This window comes from Notolabrus celidotus, chromosome 9 (assembly GCF_009762535.1).
Source record: "Notolabrus celidotus isolate fNotCel1 chromosome 9, fNotCel1.pri, whole genome shotgun sequence".
NCBI classification, from domain to species: domain Eukaryota; kingdom Metazoa; phylum Chordata; class Actinopteri; order Labriformes; family Labridae; genus Notolabrus; species Notolabrus celidotus.
In genome coordinates this window covers 15576182-15594156 of record NC_048280.1, presented here as the reverse complement: position 1 = coordinate 15594156, position 17975 = coordinate 15576182, and the positions used below count along the sequence as shown (strand labels likewise).

General features: G+C 39.6%; 1 protein-coding gene across 1 annotated transcript in view; it reads left to right on the top strand.

Annotated features, from left to right (window-relative positions):
* The window catches only part of grid2 (glutamate receptor, ionotropic, delta 2), a 631726-nt gene that overhangs the window by 496492 nt on the left and 117259 nt on the right, over positions 1-17975 (top strand). The window contains 2 exon segments of the mRNA XM_034691895.1: positions 1352-1453; positions 12194-12391. Of these exon segments, the coding sequence (XP_034547786.1) occupies positions 1352-1453; positions 12194-12391 (300 nt within the window).

Genomic DNA, 17975 nt, shown 5'->3' with positions numbered 1-17975 from the left:
TGATGGAAAGTGACACTTTTGAATGGCGCATTTCAGTTTAAAATCACCCCTAGAAAGCTCGATTGACAGTAACTGTTGTGTCAAACTGTATTAAAATATCAGTGGGTAGAGTCGGTCCTCTATCAATTGGGAGGGTGGTGGTTCGATCCCAGCTCCGGCAGTCACATGTTGAAGTGTCCTTGAGCAAGACACTGAACCCCGAATTGCTCCCTCTGCTGTTCAGAGGTGTGTGAATGTGAACGAATGAGATTAGCTAACACTGGTGGTCCCTCACTGTAGCAGCCTCTACCATCAGTGAGTGAATGATTATGAATGGGTGAATGTGACGAGTAGTGTAAAAGCACTTTGAGTGGTCAGAAAGACTAGAAAAGCTCTATGTAAGTACAAGTCCATTTACCATTTACCAACTGGGGCCAGAGCACTGTTTTGTAGTGTATCGCCACAGACGATTGGAAGAAACTAAATAAAATAATTTAGCTATAGCACTTGCTGGAGAGGTAACAACTGACTGCATGTCAGTCAACACTGTGGAAGAGTCAGATCTAAGAGACATATAAAGGTTGACATGTTATGATACACCTTACTGTCGTGAAGGAACAATACAGGACCTTTATGACAAAGAGACAGCAACCAAACTGGAACTTCTAAAAATTGCAAATGTTTTCACATTAACCAGGAATCTTTGGATGTCAGGGATGTTTAAATATATATTATTTTATTATATTATTTTACATATATGAATATGTATCACAGTATAAGCTCTTTGAAGCGGTCTTCTACCTATAAGTCATGGTTTCAGACCGCACTGGTGTAGCAGCATATATTTGAATAATAAATCTAAAAGTCAAGAGTATGAAGTACTTTTCATTGCATTTATTTCCAAAATCAAGACACTGGTAAGAATTGCTTTACATTATGGACTGAAACTGTTTTGAAGGGCAAATAATGGTAGTTTAAACATGTGATTAAAATGTGATTAAAAAGGTTCATTTTAAAGTACACCCAAACGAAAGCAGGACTTTCTTTTTTTCTTCCTTTTTTCCTGTTGTCTTAATCAGCACTTACACATATACGGGACAAGATTAGATTAGAAGATTAGAGTGATAAATCTTACCGTTTTGTCCTGAGGAGGTACCAAATTCAACTCGAAATTACCTCATAGGAGCTTTAAATAAGTATTTTTTCCAATCACAGTGATGTTTTTTTATTGTTTCTAAATATTTTCAGCATTGATTTTGTGTATTTGCCTTTTTCTCATCTAAAGTTTATCACTTGGAAAGAGTTATAATATATATACACACTGTCTACAACTCTAACTGTTCTGTTCTGCATTTTTGTGTGTCCTTCACAGTTGGCTACATGGGACCCTGTTCATGGCTTGAACGGCACGCTGACAGACAGGAAATTGGAAAATAACATGAGAGGTGTGGTGCTGCGAGTTGTCACTGTTCTGGTGAGTACAGCTTCATGTTGTTTTTATTGTCCTGTCACTTCCAATCAGCTATACATACTAAAAGACCTGTATCAGTTTGTCTTAGTTTGAAATTTGCCCTGCTGCTCACCCAGAAGAATAAAACGCTTACTGTTGTGACTGGCTCTGGCATGTCAGACTTCAGCCTTTTGCTCTGTTTTAGATTTGTCCTATTGTCTATAGTTTTCTACCCATCTCTCAGCTGTCTCAGTGAAGACATGAAAAAGGGGAAACGTGTGAGACAAAGTAAAAAGCAGATCAACATTTATGAGACACAGTGTTGAGCAGAAAGACAGAGAGGAAAAGTCAGAGAAGGTGAAACACAAATACAATGCAACAATAAGAGTTTCTTTACTTACAAAGCCATTCATTAGCTTCTATTTTGACATTTGACGGCTACATGATAGAGACCGCTGAAGAGTTGATGATAGTGAGGCTCCAGCTCTGTCTGTCTCGCCTGCAGCATCGATTTGAGTACATCCCAGGAGTGCTTTAAAGATTCACCGCTGTAAATTCTTCATATCCTGTCTTTGAAGTGAGCAGTAGAGAAGAAAGAGATAATGCTACACATCTATGTGCCTTTTGCCTTTTTCTTTCTCTCCCTATAGTTTTTTTCCTCCAGTCTTTGATTTTTATCATCCTTAAAGGGAAAAAGAATATAGATTGTGTTTTTGATCACCATTTCCCCCCCCATAATCCTATAGGTGTTGGCTATGTCGGCATTTATGTTCTATTCTCTCAGACCATCATGTTCTGTTATTCTGCTTGTGACTGATGCTTCACTAGTGCCTAAAGACAGAAATAGATAGAAATGGTGAGAAATGTCCAGGGTGCTGCCTGAACGTTCTCTTTTCTTTTCATGTGAGAATGGTTAAAAGGCACATCCTCATCTTGTGTGTGTGTTTGCGTGTGTGTGCATGATGTGAAGGTTTCAGAAGGGACCTTTGGAGCAGATTGTTCCGTGTTGCCCCAGGCCTTTTCTTCTTCTGCTTTGATACAACTGTCTTCTGTCTATAATGGTCTCATACACGACCATGTCGATGGGCTTTTTCCTTGTAACATGTAGATACAAGAAAGCTTGTGTGTATTCAGAACACACACACGTACAACATTAACCTGTAAAATGATTTTTTTCCTGCTGTTCCATCACTACAGTGTTGAATGGGTATTGATTAGTTAATTGGCAATGAGATCATAGCGCTATTAGGGCCAAAGCCTCTCAATCAATACTATTGATTACCTGGTTCTGTATTGATTATTAAATGGATGTTGCAATGGGATGGTTACATCACTATAATGATGTCTTTATGGCCCTCTCCACGCACAGTAGTCAGATGAGTGGTTAGGGGTGGCATGGGTTCCCTTTAAAATCTTAAAAATCTTATCCCATATATCCAAAAATCCTGAACTATGACTGTCTTCTTGCTTCGTCGAAGGCTGAACTTAAGCTGTAACAAACTGCTCGTAGTTTCTTCAACATTAAAGTCTAGCACTTTTCTGGTTGGTGCCTTTAATTGAAGAAAAACACATCTATTTCACAAATCAGAAGAGGACTCAGTTCATCAAAAACTCCATGAATTCTACCTTCACACTGTCTAACTGTACAGAACATATTTGTTGGGGGTGTTAGGTGGCAAAAACTACGGAGCCCCTAAAGTGACATGTGCAGAAATTTTTTTGGGAAAAGTATCTCGTGCACACGAGATACTTTCTCGTGCGCATGAGATACTTTCTCGTGCGCACCAGATACTTTCTCGTGCGCACGAGATACTTTCTCGTGAGCACCAGATACTTTCTCGTGAGCACCAGATACTTTCTCGTGCGCACGAGAAAGTTTCACGTGCGCACGAGATACCAAGTTAGCACTGGAGATCAACCAGTTTCGATCTAAAAATGACAGTACAGCAGTTAGTTGAGCTTTATTTCAACCTTGGGCTGCCTTGTATCTTGTTACATTTATATACGGACTGTTCAGTCTGCATTTACGAACTGTTTGTAATTTGTGAACCTCACTGCATTTGTGAATGGAATTTTTGAGACTGCAGGGCAATGTCTGTAACCAATCAGATGTCTCACTCCTATGCAGTTAATCATAGTGTAGATTCCAGGGTATGTGGTTGTGAAGCGATCCCTTTAGCCATGCCCGAGACCAGAGCGCACCGAGACCAGAGCGCACAGAGACCAGTGCGCACAGAGACCAGAGCGCACCGAGACCAAGACTAGTCGATATCATCCCGCATTTAGGCAGTTATTTAATGAGGACTATGTTTGATCCTTTTTTACAATGGGTAGCCTATCTGCAAACGTTTTATCCTCAGCCCGTTACTGTATTATTGATCAGTCTGACGTTCGTTTACCTGCATATGAAAAGTGCTTTAATTCCTTTAATTTGAACATTATACTGAAGAACTGATTTAGCTTTGGTAGCTTTGGTAGTCTTTGGTAGTCTTTGGCAAATCAAAGTGAACTTATTTTTATTGATCAGATATTATCTGTGGTAATAATACTGTTAAATGTGGTCACTAGATGGCGCCCTTGCTCTTTGTATTGTACTGTTCTGTCAAAGGTTACACTGTGCGTGCAGATGTGACGTCATCACACAGTATTTGCGCCCTGTTATGTTAATGAAGAGGAGAGCAGGAGATTGTGTTTTATGCCAGGATATTAATGATGAAACCTCCTGTACGGCCTCAATAAATATGTCAAAGTCTAAAGAGTAGAGACTGACTCAAGCTTTGCTTATTCTCCACAGCAAGAAGACACCTGCGCACTCCAGTGCTTTACAAATACATTGAGCAATTTCCTAATCAGTGTTCTATTAACTTAGATATACCAGCAGTGTAAAACGGACTTCAGCAAATCTGGACCAAGCATAAAACGTCATCATGGTGTTAACATAATGGGTTAAAGGAATTAAAGCACTTTTCATATGCAGGTAAACGAACGTCAGACTGATCAATAATACAGTAACAGGGTGAGGATAAAACGTTTGCAGACAGGCTACCCATTGTAACAAAGGATCAAACATAGTCCTCATTAAATAACTGCCTAAATGCGGGATGATATCGACTAGTCTTGGTCTCTGTGCGCTCTGGTCTCGGTGCGTTCTGGTCTCGGTGCGTTCTGGTCTCGGTGCGCTCTGGTCTCTGTGCGCTCTGGTCTCGGTGCGTTCTGGTCTCGGTGTGCTCTGGTCTCGGGCATGGCTAAAGGGATCGCTTCACAACCACATACCCTGGAATCTACACTATGATTGGCTGATACTTTCTCGTGAGCACCAGATACTTTCTCGTGCGCACGAGAAACTTTCTTGTGCGCACGTGAAAGTATCTCGTGCGCACGAGAAAGTATCTCGTGCGCACGAGAAAGTATCTGGTGCTCACGAGAAAGTATCTGGTGCTCACGAGAAAGTATCTGGTGCTCACGAGAAAGTATCTCGTGCGCACGAGATACTTTCTCGTGCGCACGAGATACTTAACAAAAAAATTTTTCTGCACATGTCACTTTAGGGGCTCCGTAAAAAACTGCTCTTTACCACTTTTAAAATATTTTTAAAATACCTAAAAATTTGACTTTGGACAAACGTCTTCTTTTTGAGTCCTCAAATTAAGCTTAGATTCATATGTTGCGAGTTTGAAAAATCATACACAGGAATGTTACGTCTATATAACACTTATTGAGTAGTCAAAGTAGATATATGTAGTGGAAACAGAGGGGGTAAATAAATGTCATCTACTTATGACACTTAATACCATCCCATGCCACGTCAGTGCCCCAGTCAAAAAAGTCTGTATATGCCCCTGTCAGTAGTGTCACCATCCCAGACACAAATGTGACTGAAATTCATATTTTTGCAACTAGACTTAACTTAGAAATCTTTAAACATTTGCATGAGCATGATGTATTCCAGACAGGAGCTTGATTTTCTTTAGATGTTAGACCCTGAAGGTGCAAAATCAGACAGCCTATAAATTACCACTCACTGACTTGCACATGTTCCCAATTTAGTTTGATTCATCACAGCAGCTGAGTTTTCATCTTTTGCTGATTTTTTTTTTTCCTGTGCTCCTTAATTTTCAGGGGGTGCATCCATATTCGCCTGGTTCTACTCCACATTTATAAGTAGCAAGCTGTGAATATCTCTACTGCAGCCCAAATATGCAGCCAAAGGCAGAAGATGTCCCTTTTTAACTTGAACTCACATTTTTTGGAGATAATAAAAGAGCGAATACAGTGTTTTTCCCTAAATGGAGTTAAAGTTTCACTTTGGAGGGAGATAAGGCCACAGTAACCACAAACTGAATTACAGACAAATCCGAGCTCAAATTTGAAGTGTTATGGCGATTCATGTAAAATGAAAATAAACAGGCTCTATTTATTTGTTAAGATATTACATCTATGTATACAGTGCATCAACTTCAAGGGCTTTAAGTGAAATAATAGTCTATTTCAAACGTTCACATGTGCAGATACTGACTTTTTCTAAAACATCAATTTCACAAAACCAATTATTTTGTTTGCTCAAACTTTTAATTGAGAAAAGTTTAGTTTTGAAGAGTAACAGCTTTAAGTTTTCAAAACTGTTTCAGTCATACTTATTTCTCATCTTCAAATTCTATTGCAATTTAAAATGATCAAGTTGTGGGATGGTCAAAGTTCTTGCATGATAGAAAGAAATGCCTTTTTTAAGATTCATTAAACAGCAACCACTGAGAGATGACAGAAAATGTAGAAGAGGGAAATTCTACAAACAGGGACGTTGCTGTAAAGGGTGGATGTTGTAACTCCTCGGCTATTAGAAGAACTTTAAAAGATTCAGTTTTATAAATGCAAGGGTAACAGCTCACATGACACCACAGATGTATTTCCTGCAGATATGTTGAGGAAACAGGGATGAAGAGAACATTTTCAGTAAATGGCTCACAAAAATAAAAAGTGAAATTGGTGAAAATTGAGATCTTTCAGTTTATTTCCAATCTGTGCTGCTGTCTGTTTGATTTTGTGTCACACATCATCCATCTTCATCAAGCAGAGATTGAGAGAAATTTCATTTTTATAACAATTTAAAATCTAATCTTCTGCAGAGACAGGCAGGGCTGTTCAAAAATACATTTTACACCAATTTCACAGACAAATGCTCACTACTGCAAATCACCACACGACTCCGTCCTTCCAAGCATTCCCTCAGAGGCCTCTTCAAAGGTCATTACATAGTCTTTGTGGAAAATTGCTGTTCCCTGGCCCAATCATGTCTCCGAAAACACCCGAGCGGTGCAGAGACCGCATGTGGTGCTACCAGTCAAATGGAGATGGGGGATGAACTTGTGCGTAAGGAATTAGCACGGAGGGAAGAGAGGAAGAGGTAGGGATGCGGGGAATGAGGTGAGAGCAACATCAAGGAGACAAAGTGGAGATATAAGAGAAGGACTGTAAGGATGACAAATGGAAAGTAGCAGGCTCAATGGATGGGTGGATGATTGGATGTTGAAAAGAGATGCATTGTAGACATATGTTTGAGGAAAACATGAGACATTGCAGCTTGGAAAGATACCAAATGGTGTCTATCACTGCTGGTGAGTGGCAGGGGGAGATCTGAGGGAGAGCAAAATAACAACAGGGAGAGGAAAGAGAGAGGCGAGAGATAGATTAACGCACCAAGCAAGACTGCATCTCACAAGGTAATTTTTCGTTACAAGATTTTAGTCTGGAAACCAATCGACTGAGTATCGATCGAGCCCGGCAGCTGAAAGCCAGACCAACCACAGAGCTATTGTGTTTAGATGATTACATGACTCCATGCCTCTCCAAAGTAAAAACCTAAAAAACTGCCTAGGACCAGGTTTTTCACATGCAGCATTTCTCTGCGGCTGCACTGCCTTCTTTTATTTTATTTAAAAAAAAAGAAAACTTTATTTGTTTTAAAAGCATGTGACAATACAACCCCAAATACCATTAAGTTTGTTAAGCAATAAAACAAATGAGGGTACAGTTGTAGTCTAGCAAGAAGAAATAAGTGGGTACCTTATAATGAGACAAGAGACATGCTGCCCTCAATTTGACAAATATTTTGTCAGTGACAAGAATTATCTTGGCAGCTAGCTTTTTCAGTGGGTGGGTGCAGTTGCTTAATTGGTAACATTAGTTCATCCAAATGTTATCATGTCTACCCATGCAGTGTGCAGAAAATAACCTGTAAGTATTAAAAATAGTAAAATATTCTAATAGAGGAAACCAGACATTTATTTTCCTGTGTTATCCTTGAAGCTACATTTTAATGATCCTTTACTAGTGTTTTATTTAATCTATTTAATATTAATACACTTTTAACTGTGGCGTCAGGAGGCTAGCTCAGCCTGCCAATCATGTAGTAGTCCTCTATGCAGGTGGTGACTTCCCCTTGACCCACAGCAGTAAGAGAGCAGCAGCTACAGCCATTAGCTTTAGATAACGGAAAGCTATACAAGTTACTTAAAGTTAGCAACAGCAGCCCTAATTACACCTTACTAATAACCGAACTGCTGACCAAACAATCCTGTCGACACAAGTTTTCGAGGACTAACTGCATGGTAACCTTCCTTTTTGCTGCTAATGCAAAGTGCTAGCAAAGATCGCAAGCCGATAATGGTGATAAAGACAGCGGCAGATGCTGTTTACTTAAGCTAGAAGTCCTAGCTTTGGGGCACTGGTGGCCTAGCAGTCTAAGTGCCCCAGGTATAGAGGCTACAGTCCTCGTCGCAGAGGTCGCCGGTTTGACTCCCCGCCAGTCAACTATTTGCTGCATGTCTTCCCCCACTCTCTACTCCCCACAGTTCCTGCCTCTCTTCAGTTGTCCTTTAGATAAAGGCAAAAAAGCCCCAAAATATACCTTAAAAAAATTAAAATAAAGTGCTAGCTTTGCCGCATTAATTCTACACATTTATGTGTTCTGCAACTTGCAAACGTGGAATTAGCAGAACTATTAAGCCTTACATGTCTGTGACAAAATGAAGGTTATTTTGTTTTTGAGGTCATGCTTGATTTTAGCTCAGTGGATACTTAGAATTTGTACTTGACTGTTTGGTGCCAGAACTCCCCATTTGGTATTTTCCGCAGAGACATTCCAACACGAGCTGACTATTTGGCTAGCATCCACAGCTTGATGAGGCACACCAGAATTTGTATGCACCAGTGGAGATGTTTATCTGCCCCAGTAAAAGACCACAGTATATTCCTGAGCAGATTTTGTCGCTCTAACATAACTTCTTACACAGTACATAAGGTGCAGTTCTCTATATCTACTATAGGTTACGCCATAACAAGATTAAGTACAAGAACTTTCTAACACCCTCACCTTCACATACATACAGCTTCAAAGGGTAGCACATGCATCTTTCATGCTTTACATTGATTTGCCACTACATTCGGTTGTGTGTTAAACTGAAAGCTTACAAGCTTGTGTGGGTGGACATTTGTGCCTGCATCTAAATGCACGTGTACAGTATGAGGATGTATGTGAGTGTTTTTACTGAACAGAACCTGTTTTCATGGAAATGCAACTGGAAAGAAATCAATGCACAATGAGCTGAAATACAGAAAATGGAAATGAGAGAAAACAAAACAAGTGAAAGTTGTTTTTCAAATGAGATCCTGTCCTTTTCTAGGATTTGCTCAATTTGCTTAGTGCCAAGGGATTCCAAACTGAAAACATATTTACTACTTTTGTTTACTTTGTAAACCAAAAAAATCTTTCTTCTCAAGACTCTGAAAGCAGTCTTTGTTGCTGGATTGCCCTCACTCCTTTTCCTCTTTCTTGCTTTAGGTGTAAACACATCTCTCTAGTTTTATTGGCTGTAACCCATCTTATAATCTTTAAGACCCCTGTTGTGTTGCCCTCTGGATACAGAATTTGGTGTGAAGACATGCACTACTACGACGGTGAGCCTCCAAATGTTGTGTGTATAATGCTTTGCACCCTCCTTTAAAACTGCCTAAAGCTTAAAATCTAAGCTTCTTGCTATGTTCTCTGAGGTTGGGTTTCATTTCAATGTTCCTATTCTGGTTCCAGTTCCAATACTTGTTCTCCTTGTCTATTCCAGTTCTTTCCAATTCTTGTTTCAGATTCCATTTTTTTTTAAAACCCAAACATTAATAAACCTCTACTTCATGGACTCTTTGTAGGCACCCAGGGGTGGCAAGGTGCTTTCTAAACTCGTATCTAACAAAAATGTGTTTTAAATATTCGTAGTCATGTCTCCTTTACCTCAATATGAATGTGAAAGGGAGCTTGACTGTGTTTTGTCCCTCAGGTTGATGAAACATTGCCACAGCTTCTACCACTAGCTGTGGCCAGGGAGTTTTTGTGAACACGATACCGCAGCACATTGAATACAGAGCACTCCCTCAAATTCATGCCTTGTTGAAGTAAATGCTTCGTCATATGATGTGCTCACTTCTTGCATGAAATATCTTTGCCACACATGTTGCACTTTGCTGGGGTTTTTTATAGTGAAGCTTAGTCAAACTTGTTGCGGTTGCTGGCAGTTCGCCTTGATCCTCTTCGTCACAAATGACATAATGTTATATCGACAATGCAGGTCCTGGCAGATAAGTCCAACTTCGGTGGACTGCAGAATTCTCACTGAGGTTTATTTCTTAAAGATTTATGTTGCTGTTAGGAACTAAAAAGTAGAACTGAAATTCACGTTCCTTATTGAGCCCACAAATCTCAGATATTTAGAATGGGTTCCAAGCTGGTACAAATTCCATTATTCAAATGTCATTCTAGCTACAAAATGTATGATTATCTGTGGATAAGCTTCCAGTGTTGGAAGTGCCCCCTTACAATAGATTCAGCCATGTTTTCTCATCCATTTTTCTTTTTCTTTTGAAAGGTTTTAAGTGCCCACATAGTGAGGCAATCAGTGGTACTTTAGGGGTGATTCAGTATGTATGGCTGTGTGTGTTAGCGGGTGTTCCTTCCCCGATTGATGGATGCCTGTGGTGAGAGAGGGACTTGGCATGCATGTCCAGTCACCGCCTAATAGCTTATTGAACAGCAGAAGCTAGCAAGGATAAGAAACCGCCAAGTTAATGCCAAGTATAGCCTGCATGCATGTGTATGTGTCTGTGTGTCTGTGTGTGTGTGTGTGTGTGTGTGTGTGTGTGTGTGTGTGTGTGTGTGTGTGTGTGTGTGTGTGTGTGTGTGTGTGTGTGTGTGTGTGTGTGTGTGTGTGTGTGTGTGTGTGTGTATGTACTGTATGTGTATGTGCTTCATGTGCAGCCAGTATCCAGTCAATAGCATCCCAGCCCTCATAAATCTGCAAGACATACTGGCCTAAAACATTTCACTCATCAATTGGGATTTATTAAAGAAGAGAGAAAATAGGAGAAAAGGGAAGGGATGGCGTAGACAAGAGTAAAAGAAAACTCCTCTATGAAATACTCAGTCCAAGCACGGTAAATAAAAGTAGACATCAATTTTGTTTTCCCCTTCAAAGGCTTGTTTCCTTGCTGCCCACCTTGTTAAAAATGCCCCGCTTCTTCTTGTGCTGTGTTTACTTAATTGTCTGAAATGTCAGCATTGCTGGATGTCATTTAACCTCAACAGGTAGTTGCCCTTTAGATGCTGGTATCGATAAACGAGCGGTGCAGCCGCCCTGAGCACATTTAAAAAATGAACCAATAAAAAACAAATATGCTGAATTGCATGGTGCAATTATTGATTTCCAACATTATAATTCGCTTGACAATTTTAAACAGGTTATACTTTAAATAAATAATTAAACATTGACCCCCCTGTGAATAGAAAGAAAGACTGAGTAGAGATCTTTGGGATCCAAACCAGATCCCGTTTTCCTGGAATACCAAACAGACAGTAAATAAGTTAGCTAAGAGTGTTCACACACTGACAGGGAATAAGTACAGCATGTTGTTGCATCTGTTTTGGCACATTTGTCAGCATCTGGTTTGCCTTCACAACTCAAACAGAAGGAGCATTTATTTCTTTGCCAGAGTGCTGTTTTTCTTCTTTCACTTAGAACATTTTTATATGTCTGTCCAAGAAAAACTGCCATCATTGGTGTTCAGATTTTTCCAGGTTCCTTTTCTTGTGTACATTTGAGTAACTACTATTGAAGGAAATCTGCTGAGTATTTGGATGCTAGAGGCACTGCAGGGTACATTTTAACAGCTCCACATGCTGTTATTAACTGCTACTATACTAGGGGAACAAGGATATCCTCAGAGCTATGAGAGCTTATTCGTAAAGGGTTGACATTTCACATGTCTAAAGGCTGACAAATCGAATTTGCACACATCCACGTAGAATGGTAATGTGTATTGAAAGTCTGGAAGCTTGCAGAGGTAGAAGCATGTCAGTAAAATGATGAACAGAGCTGGGTCCAATGCAAGACATGCTGGTCTTAGAACATAAAGGCTTTAGTTTCATCATTGTAAGGGAATTTATTCAACTGTCTAACTCCCTATTTAGAATTTAAACTCCAGAGGGATGGCGGTAAACTTTCTTTGAGGTTGCAAGAAGTGTGTAGAAGAAAGTGTGCAAATTTACCTCTTTGTACTGTATGAGTAATGTATGCTCTCACAAGCATCCCCCCGGCATTTAGGGCGAGTGTTTGCGGTGGTATAATGGCCACTTGAATAATTGGGTGATTTAATGCTTGAATGACTGGTGTATTGATTGGCTGCTTGACTGACTTACTGACATGCTGATTGATCTTTGCCTTCCAGGAGGAGCCGTTCGTAATGGTGTCAGAGAACGTTCTGGGAAAGCCAAAGAAGTACCAGGGCTACTCCATTGACGTTCTGGATGCTCTGTCCAACTATCTGGGTTTCAAGTATGAGATCTATGTCGCTCCAGACCACAAATATGGCAGCTTGCAGCCTGACGGGCAGTGGAATGGACTGATGGGGGAATTAGTCTTTAAGGTGAGGAGAAATGTACTTGCATACATGTGAACATGATCTCACACCTTAATATATAATCAAAGAACAATCAATTAGACTGTAGGAGTACATGACATCACATGGATAAATGAGGATTTAACCTGCAGAGAAAAAAGCAAATAGATCCACACACAATGCCAAAACACAAGGGAGAATAAAGCAACTATAGACTGCTTCAGGTTATGTATGCACATCTATGATTCCCATCAATTCATTCCCATTTGATATGATGTCACTTCAAAAGCAGGTCTTTAAATTATGCTAAAGGGATTTTAACTTATTTAGATTGAGTTAAACATTCAGACAGTCTTCTCTAAGAATTGCAGAATGTAGTCTGGAGTGGACTGGAGTGTGGCTGACTTCAAAGATTCAGAGATGAAATATTGCATATTAGTGAAAACACAGAAGCTTTCTAATCATTTGACTAGCTTCAAGTATCTTCAAGTGTTTGATGCGTAACTACCGGCAGACACTTGAACTTTATCAGAGCCAAGTCAAAAAAGTGGTGTCGACGTCTCTCAAGAGATTGTGAAGCTATAAAAGTGGATTTCATAGATATGGAGAGGCCTTCAGTTTGAGGGTAATACATTTGATCAGTTGGAGGATAAAAAGAAAAAAGAAAAACGTTACCATTGCATAGGTGCTGTAGCATGCAGGTTTCTCACAGAAATATAGCCCTGGGGTGTTGCAACAAATTCTTGGCCCTTAACATAGGTTGGTGATCACTAACATTTCCCTCTCTATTCAACCCGTTTCAGTATCTTTGGAGTATGCAGTCATTCCCCCTTTTCCCTCAGTCCAAAAACCTTGAAATCATCATTATATTCATGTGTCACAAGTGTATCCAATTCACTGCTGCATAGCCAACTTTAAAGCCACTCTTTGGTGCTGTCAGTTATTACTTATCTTGCAATTCATCATGTTGCATTGAGTTTTCTGCACAGGTATGAACAGCTTACTTGATTGTCACATTACTGAATATTTGTGATTATTATGTTGAAGTTCTGAATATGATTGATGTCATAGTAATTTCATCTTTGACCTTTAACCACAGAAGAAGAAGTAGTATCAAACTTTGATATTCATTCTACAGTAAATCAAATATTATTGGATAAATTTCACCATGACAAGTTGAAGAAATTCCACTACAAGCTATATTTCTTTACTTATTCTTTACCCTACTTTTTTCTTATTGATTTATAAGTTTAGCATTACATGCATGCTTTCAAAGACAAGTGCCACAGACCATCCCCAACCGAACATAAAACAACATATAAAAAACTCCTATCCACTTTCAAAACTTGGATCACAAGTAAACATACAGACCAAACCCAATTCTTAAAAAAAACAAAGAGCTCGATTTGGCTACCAAAACAAACACAAACACAAGCTCATGCTTTGTCAGTCCTTCTCTGTTCCTTTGGGGCCTTTGTTCTTTAAACATTCATTAAGTGTTGTCATGCTGGGGCCTACAAGCATTAAGCCTTGGGCACATTCTCTTCTAGTCATGCAATTCTGTTGTCCACAATATCATTTTTAGATAGAGGGCTAAAAAAGGATGCAGCAACGCTAATGAAGTAATAATAGCAATGAGCCTTTTTTTCCATTTAATAACAGATTTACTGGAGGCAAATGGAATAAATACTTATGCTAGGAACAACATTATGAGTTTACTCAGCTTATTAAACTAATAGTTAAGTATTCCAAGTACTGTCTGTGCTAATAAACAAAGGGCCCTATTTAAGCAAGCTAAAGCGCATGGCGCATAATGAATAAGGGCGTGTCTGACTGCTTGTTGCTTGTGAAGCTGCGCACGATCTGGTTGCTAAATGAAGCTCAGGCCACAAAGTGGTTGGATTAGGTATATTGGTTATTCAAAGGTGTGTTTTGGGCGTAACATAAATCAAACCAACTACTGTGTCTGCTCTCATTCCCTTTAAGAGCCAGGTGCACCTGTAGGCAGGCATGTTGCTATTTATGTGTCAAATTTTAGCTTTTCTACTTAAAGGCTGAAATGTGCCAGGCATGAACTTGCACATTTAATTATTCTCCATTTATTGTGCCCCTAAAAATGCAGAAAACATGCACAGGTCACTGTATGAGTCACGTTGATGTATGGATTGATTTTGTATCTTAAAAACAAATCCTTTGCACAGCCGAAACAATCAGGGACTCTAAATGAACAGACATGTACATTTACTCACGAGACACAGCAGTGTAACGTTATTCATTATTTAAAACTCAGGACCTGCCCTCTTTATTAATATCTAGGGGCAACATGGTCAGTGGTACCGAGAGTTATATTACGGATTGTAAAATAGAGAAATAAAAAACCATAGTTGTGTATAACTGTGTGTGTGTTTCTGCATGTATTCGGGAGAGCGCCCATGGATGTCTCAGTGACGTCTCAGTGACGTCTCAGGCTGTAGTTTGTGGCCTGTGTAGGGCTAATATAAAACAGGTATGTGAGGAGAAAGTTCATCTTCTAGCATCCCTGGATCAGCCCCGTACCAAAAGCGGTATCAAGATGTAAGGAGATGACAAAAATAAGCCCTCTTTTAACAATGCATTACACTGTATCAGCAAAAGCACTGATATTTTATCATGAGTGGGAGCACACCTGTGTGTCTCTGTGTGTAAAAAGCAAAGGAATGCGTCTGTAAATTCTAATGCCCATCTTACCATCTCACTAATGCGGCTTATAAATGTCAGGAATGTACTACAACACTGCTTCAAGTCTTCAGACCAGGTTTTTGTTGGTCTAAGGCGCATGTGCTTTCTGACTTCTCAAGATAGCTACATGTGTGTCATGTGCGGGGTGCAGCTCGCTCGGCTGAAGTGAAGCTTCCACCAAAGTGTCTGCCCCATGGTGGCTGGCTGCAGTATAGGTCAAAAACTCTGTCTCCCCCATTCATTTGAATGGGGCTGCAGTCAAACTTTAAAAAATAAATACACGTCGTATGAATGTTTTTCACATCTATGAGCTATGGTGATATGTACTTATTATTTGACTGTTTTGTATTCAGGGCCTCTTTTTCCTGAAAACTTTCTTTTTCGTTACTTATTAGAGTTTAAAAAAACGGGTTTTACTTCCGGGTTTGCTTTGATTGACAGCTGCTGTAGAGGGAAGCTGGCAGAGCTCATTACCATGGCAATCACAGAAATTCTCTGCAGCGCAGACTCTGGCTGCACAAAGGCTGCGCATTGGAACGGGTTCTTTGGCTTCGAAACTGTACAACGGGAAAAGGCGGAGCAACGCTGTCCATTTTATATACAGTCTATGGTCATGTGTCAGAAAATCAAAAGGTTGAGGACCCAAGTGCAGATTAAATAAAAGGTTTTGATTAACAAAATGAATTCACAAAAATGTACTCAAATCAAAATCCACAAAAGAAAACACGAGAATAACCCAAGGAGCAGGAGAAGACGTCACAGGGAACAAACAACATATCACAATGAACCGACACAGAGACTAAATACTAACAGGGTAATCACACAGGTGAGACAAACGAGTGCTGAGTGGAAGCCAGAAACACAGGGAGAAACAACTACAAATATAAAACAGGAAACAAAAGAAAAAACACACAAGGAATAAAGAACACAAGACATGAAACACAGGGAGAAAGACCACAGTTAACACAGAGGGAACAAAAAACAAATCTTAACAAGATCAACTCGTGACAGCGTGACCTTGCGCCTGACCACACCTCACTGTAAGAGCCAGAAATTCATGGACACTAAGGTGGGAGCAAGTTCACTTTATGCAACATGGACATTGGGTGTAAAATAGACAAGTGCATCTGTTGGAAAAGCCAAATAAGCCAAAACTCTTTTCACCAGGGGTTGTTTAGGGCCCAAAATATTTTGCATCTTTAAAGGATAGACCGACAATATTAAACACATTTACTACAGGAAGAAAAAAAAAAACCTTTAGCATATCCTCAGTCAACCATCCTTATGCATGTGTTCGATAAAGACTTATCTGCTTTTGCAAGTGCATGTCATTTTTGCTTGTGTGTGCTTTGATGTCCTCTGGTCTGTACCAATCAAATCTGTAGCAATTTTCCTTCACTCTCCATAGGTCCAGGATTTGATTTGATTTTTTCTAATTGTCAGCAGTGTTTCCTTGGATGTTTTCAGTGCCTTTATTTCATTATCCTCTTTTGGCAATGTAAGGGTTACAACTTGTACTGAAAGCTGTGCTCACCCTCTCCATCACCTTATATCGTTGTGTGTGTTTAGCCTTTGTGTTTAGCCCAAAGCAGAAGCTCCCTAACTGATAGAGAAATGCTTTGAGCAGGATGCATATTAGTTTGTCCACAGACAAGCACAGACTGGTAATAAACTGAACGTGCAAATAATTTCATTTTCTCCATCAGTCAGCAGCAAGGTTTATCTCTCTAAAAACCTAATTATGCTGGATAATTATTACCCAGAGTGCTCTCTGCAAGTTTCCGTGTTGACTGACCAGCACATCAAGCATGGCAATTCATCTCTACTCACAAACACACACATTTTCATGCATATAGTAGTTGTCTCAGCCAGAAGGCATCCTGCTGGGCTCTTCCTCATATTCTCCTAACGCAGTAAAAGTGACAATTTCTGCACATTTAAGCATTTTGTTTCCTCATTCATCTGTGAAATTAGCAGCTTTTTTGCCTACAGTGGATTAAACTTATGTTTGTTATGTGTGTTTGTGAGTGTGGGGATATGGATGTGGCTTGTGGTTGCTTAGCGTGACAGCACGTGTGTGTGTGTGTGTGTGTGTGTGTGTGTGTGTGTGTGTGTGTGTGTGTGTGTAGTGGCTGTAGGGCTTAGCACTCATCAGTTATGCGAGTCATTTGCAGCACCAAAGCAAATCTCATTATGGTACAAGTTCTTAGTATATGCACTCTCTCACACCAATATAGATTTCAAACATGTGCATGCTCACAACACCATCTTAAATCCTTGTTATGGTACAAGCAGCTGTCTGGAGCTGCTAGCCCAGCACTGGAGACTGAAAACATTTTAATTAGCTGTCATTGTTTCTGCATTTAGCTGAGCTCAGCCCATTTTACTCGTAAAACATAATCACTGAGCATTTTTTTCCCCCTTCAACTTAAAGTCTTTACATGAAAATAATTAAAGAAATCATTAGATGTCTCTTTAAATACCAAGAAAGGCAATGAGAAAGGCATTAAATGGCTGTGGAGGCATCCTGACACAGAAGTGGATCAATGAACTAATGAAGAAACGTTTCAGAAGTCATACATCACAATATGCCTGATCGATGATAAGCTTACAAGACAGCACTGACATGCACAGAAACAAAACAGAGTAATATGGACATTAAAATACTATCCAAACATGCTAACTTTATCTTTATCTCCATCCTCCACATTACACTAAAGCAACACATACAATCAGTTCTGAATTGCTTAGTTTACGTAAAGTGTCTGTAGGGTTACCCACTTGTTGATATAATACATTTTAGTAATGGTCTACTAACACTCCATAGCAGTAAAATTACTTCTGTTGAGTTTCAATGCTTAAAGCAATGATCAGTCATAAATACCGATATATA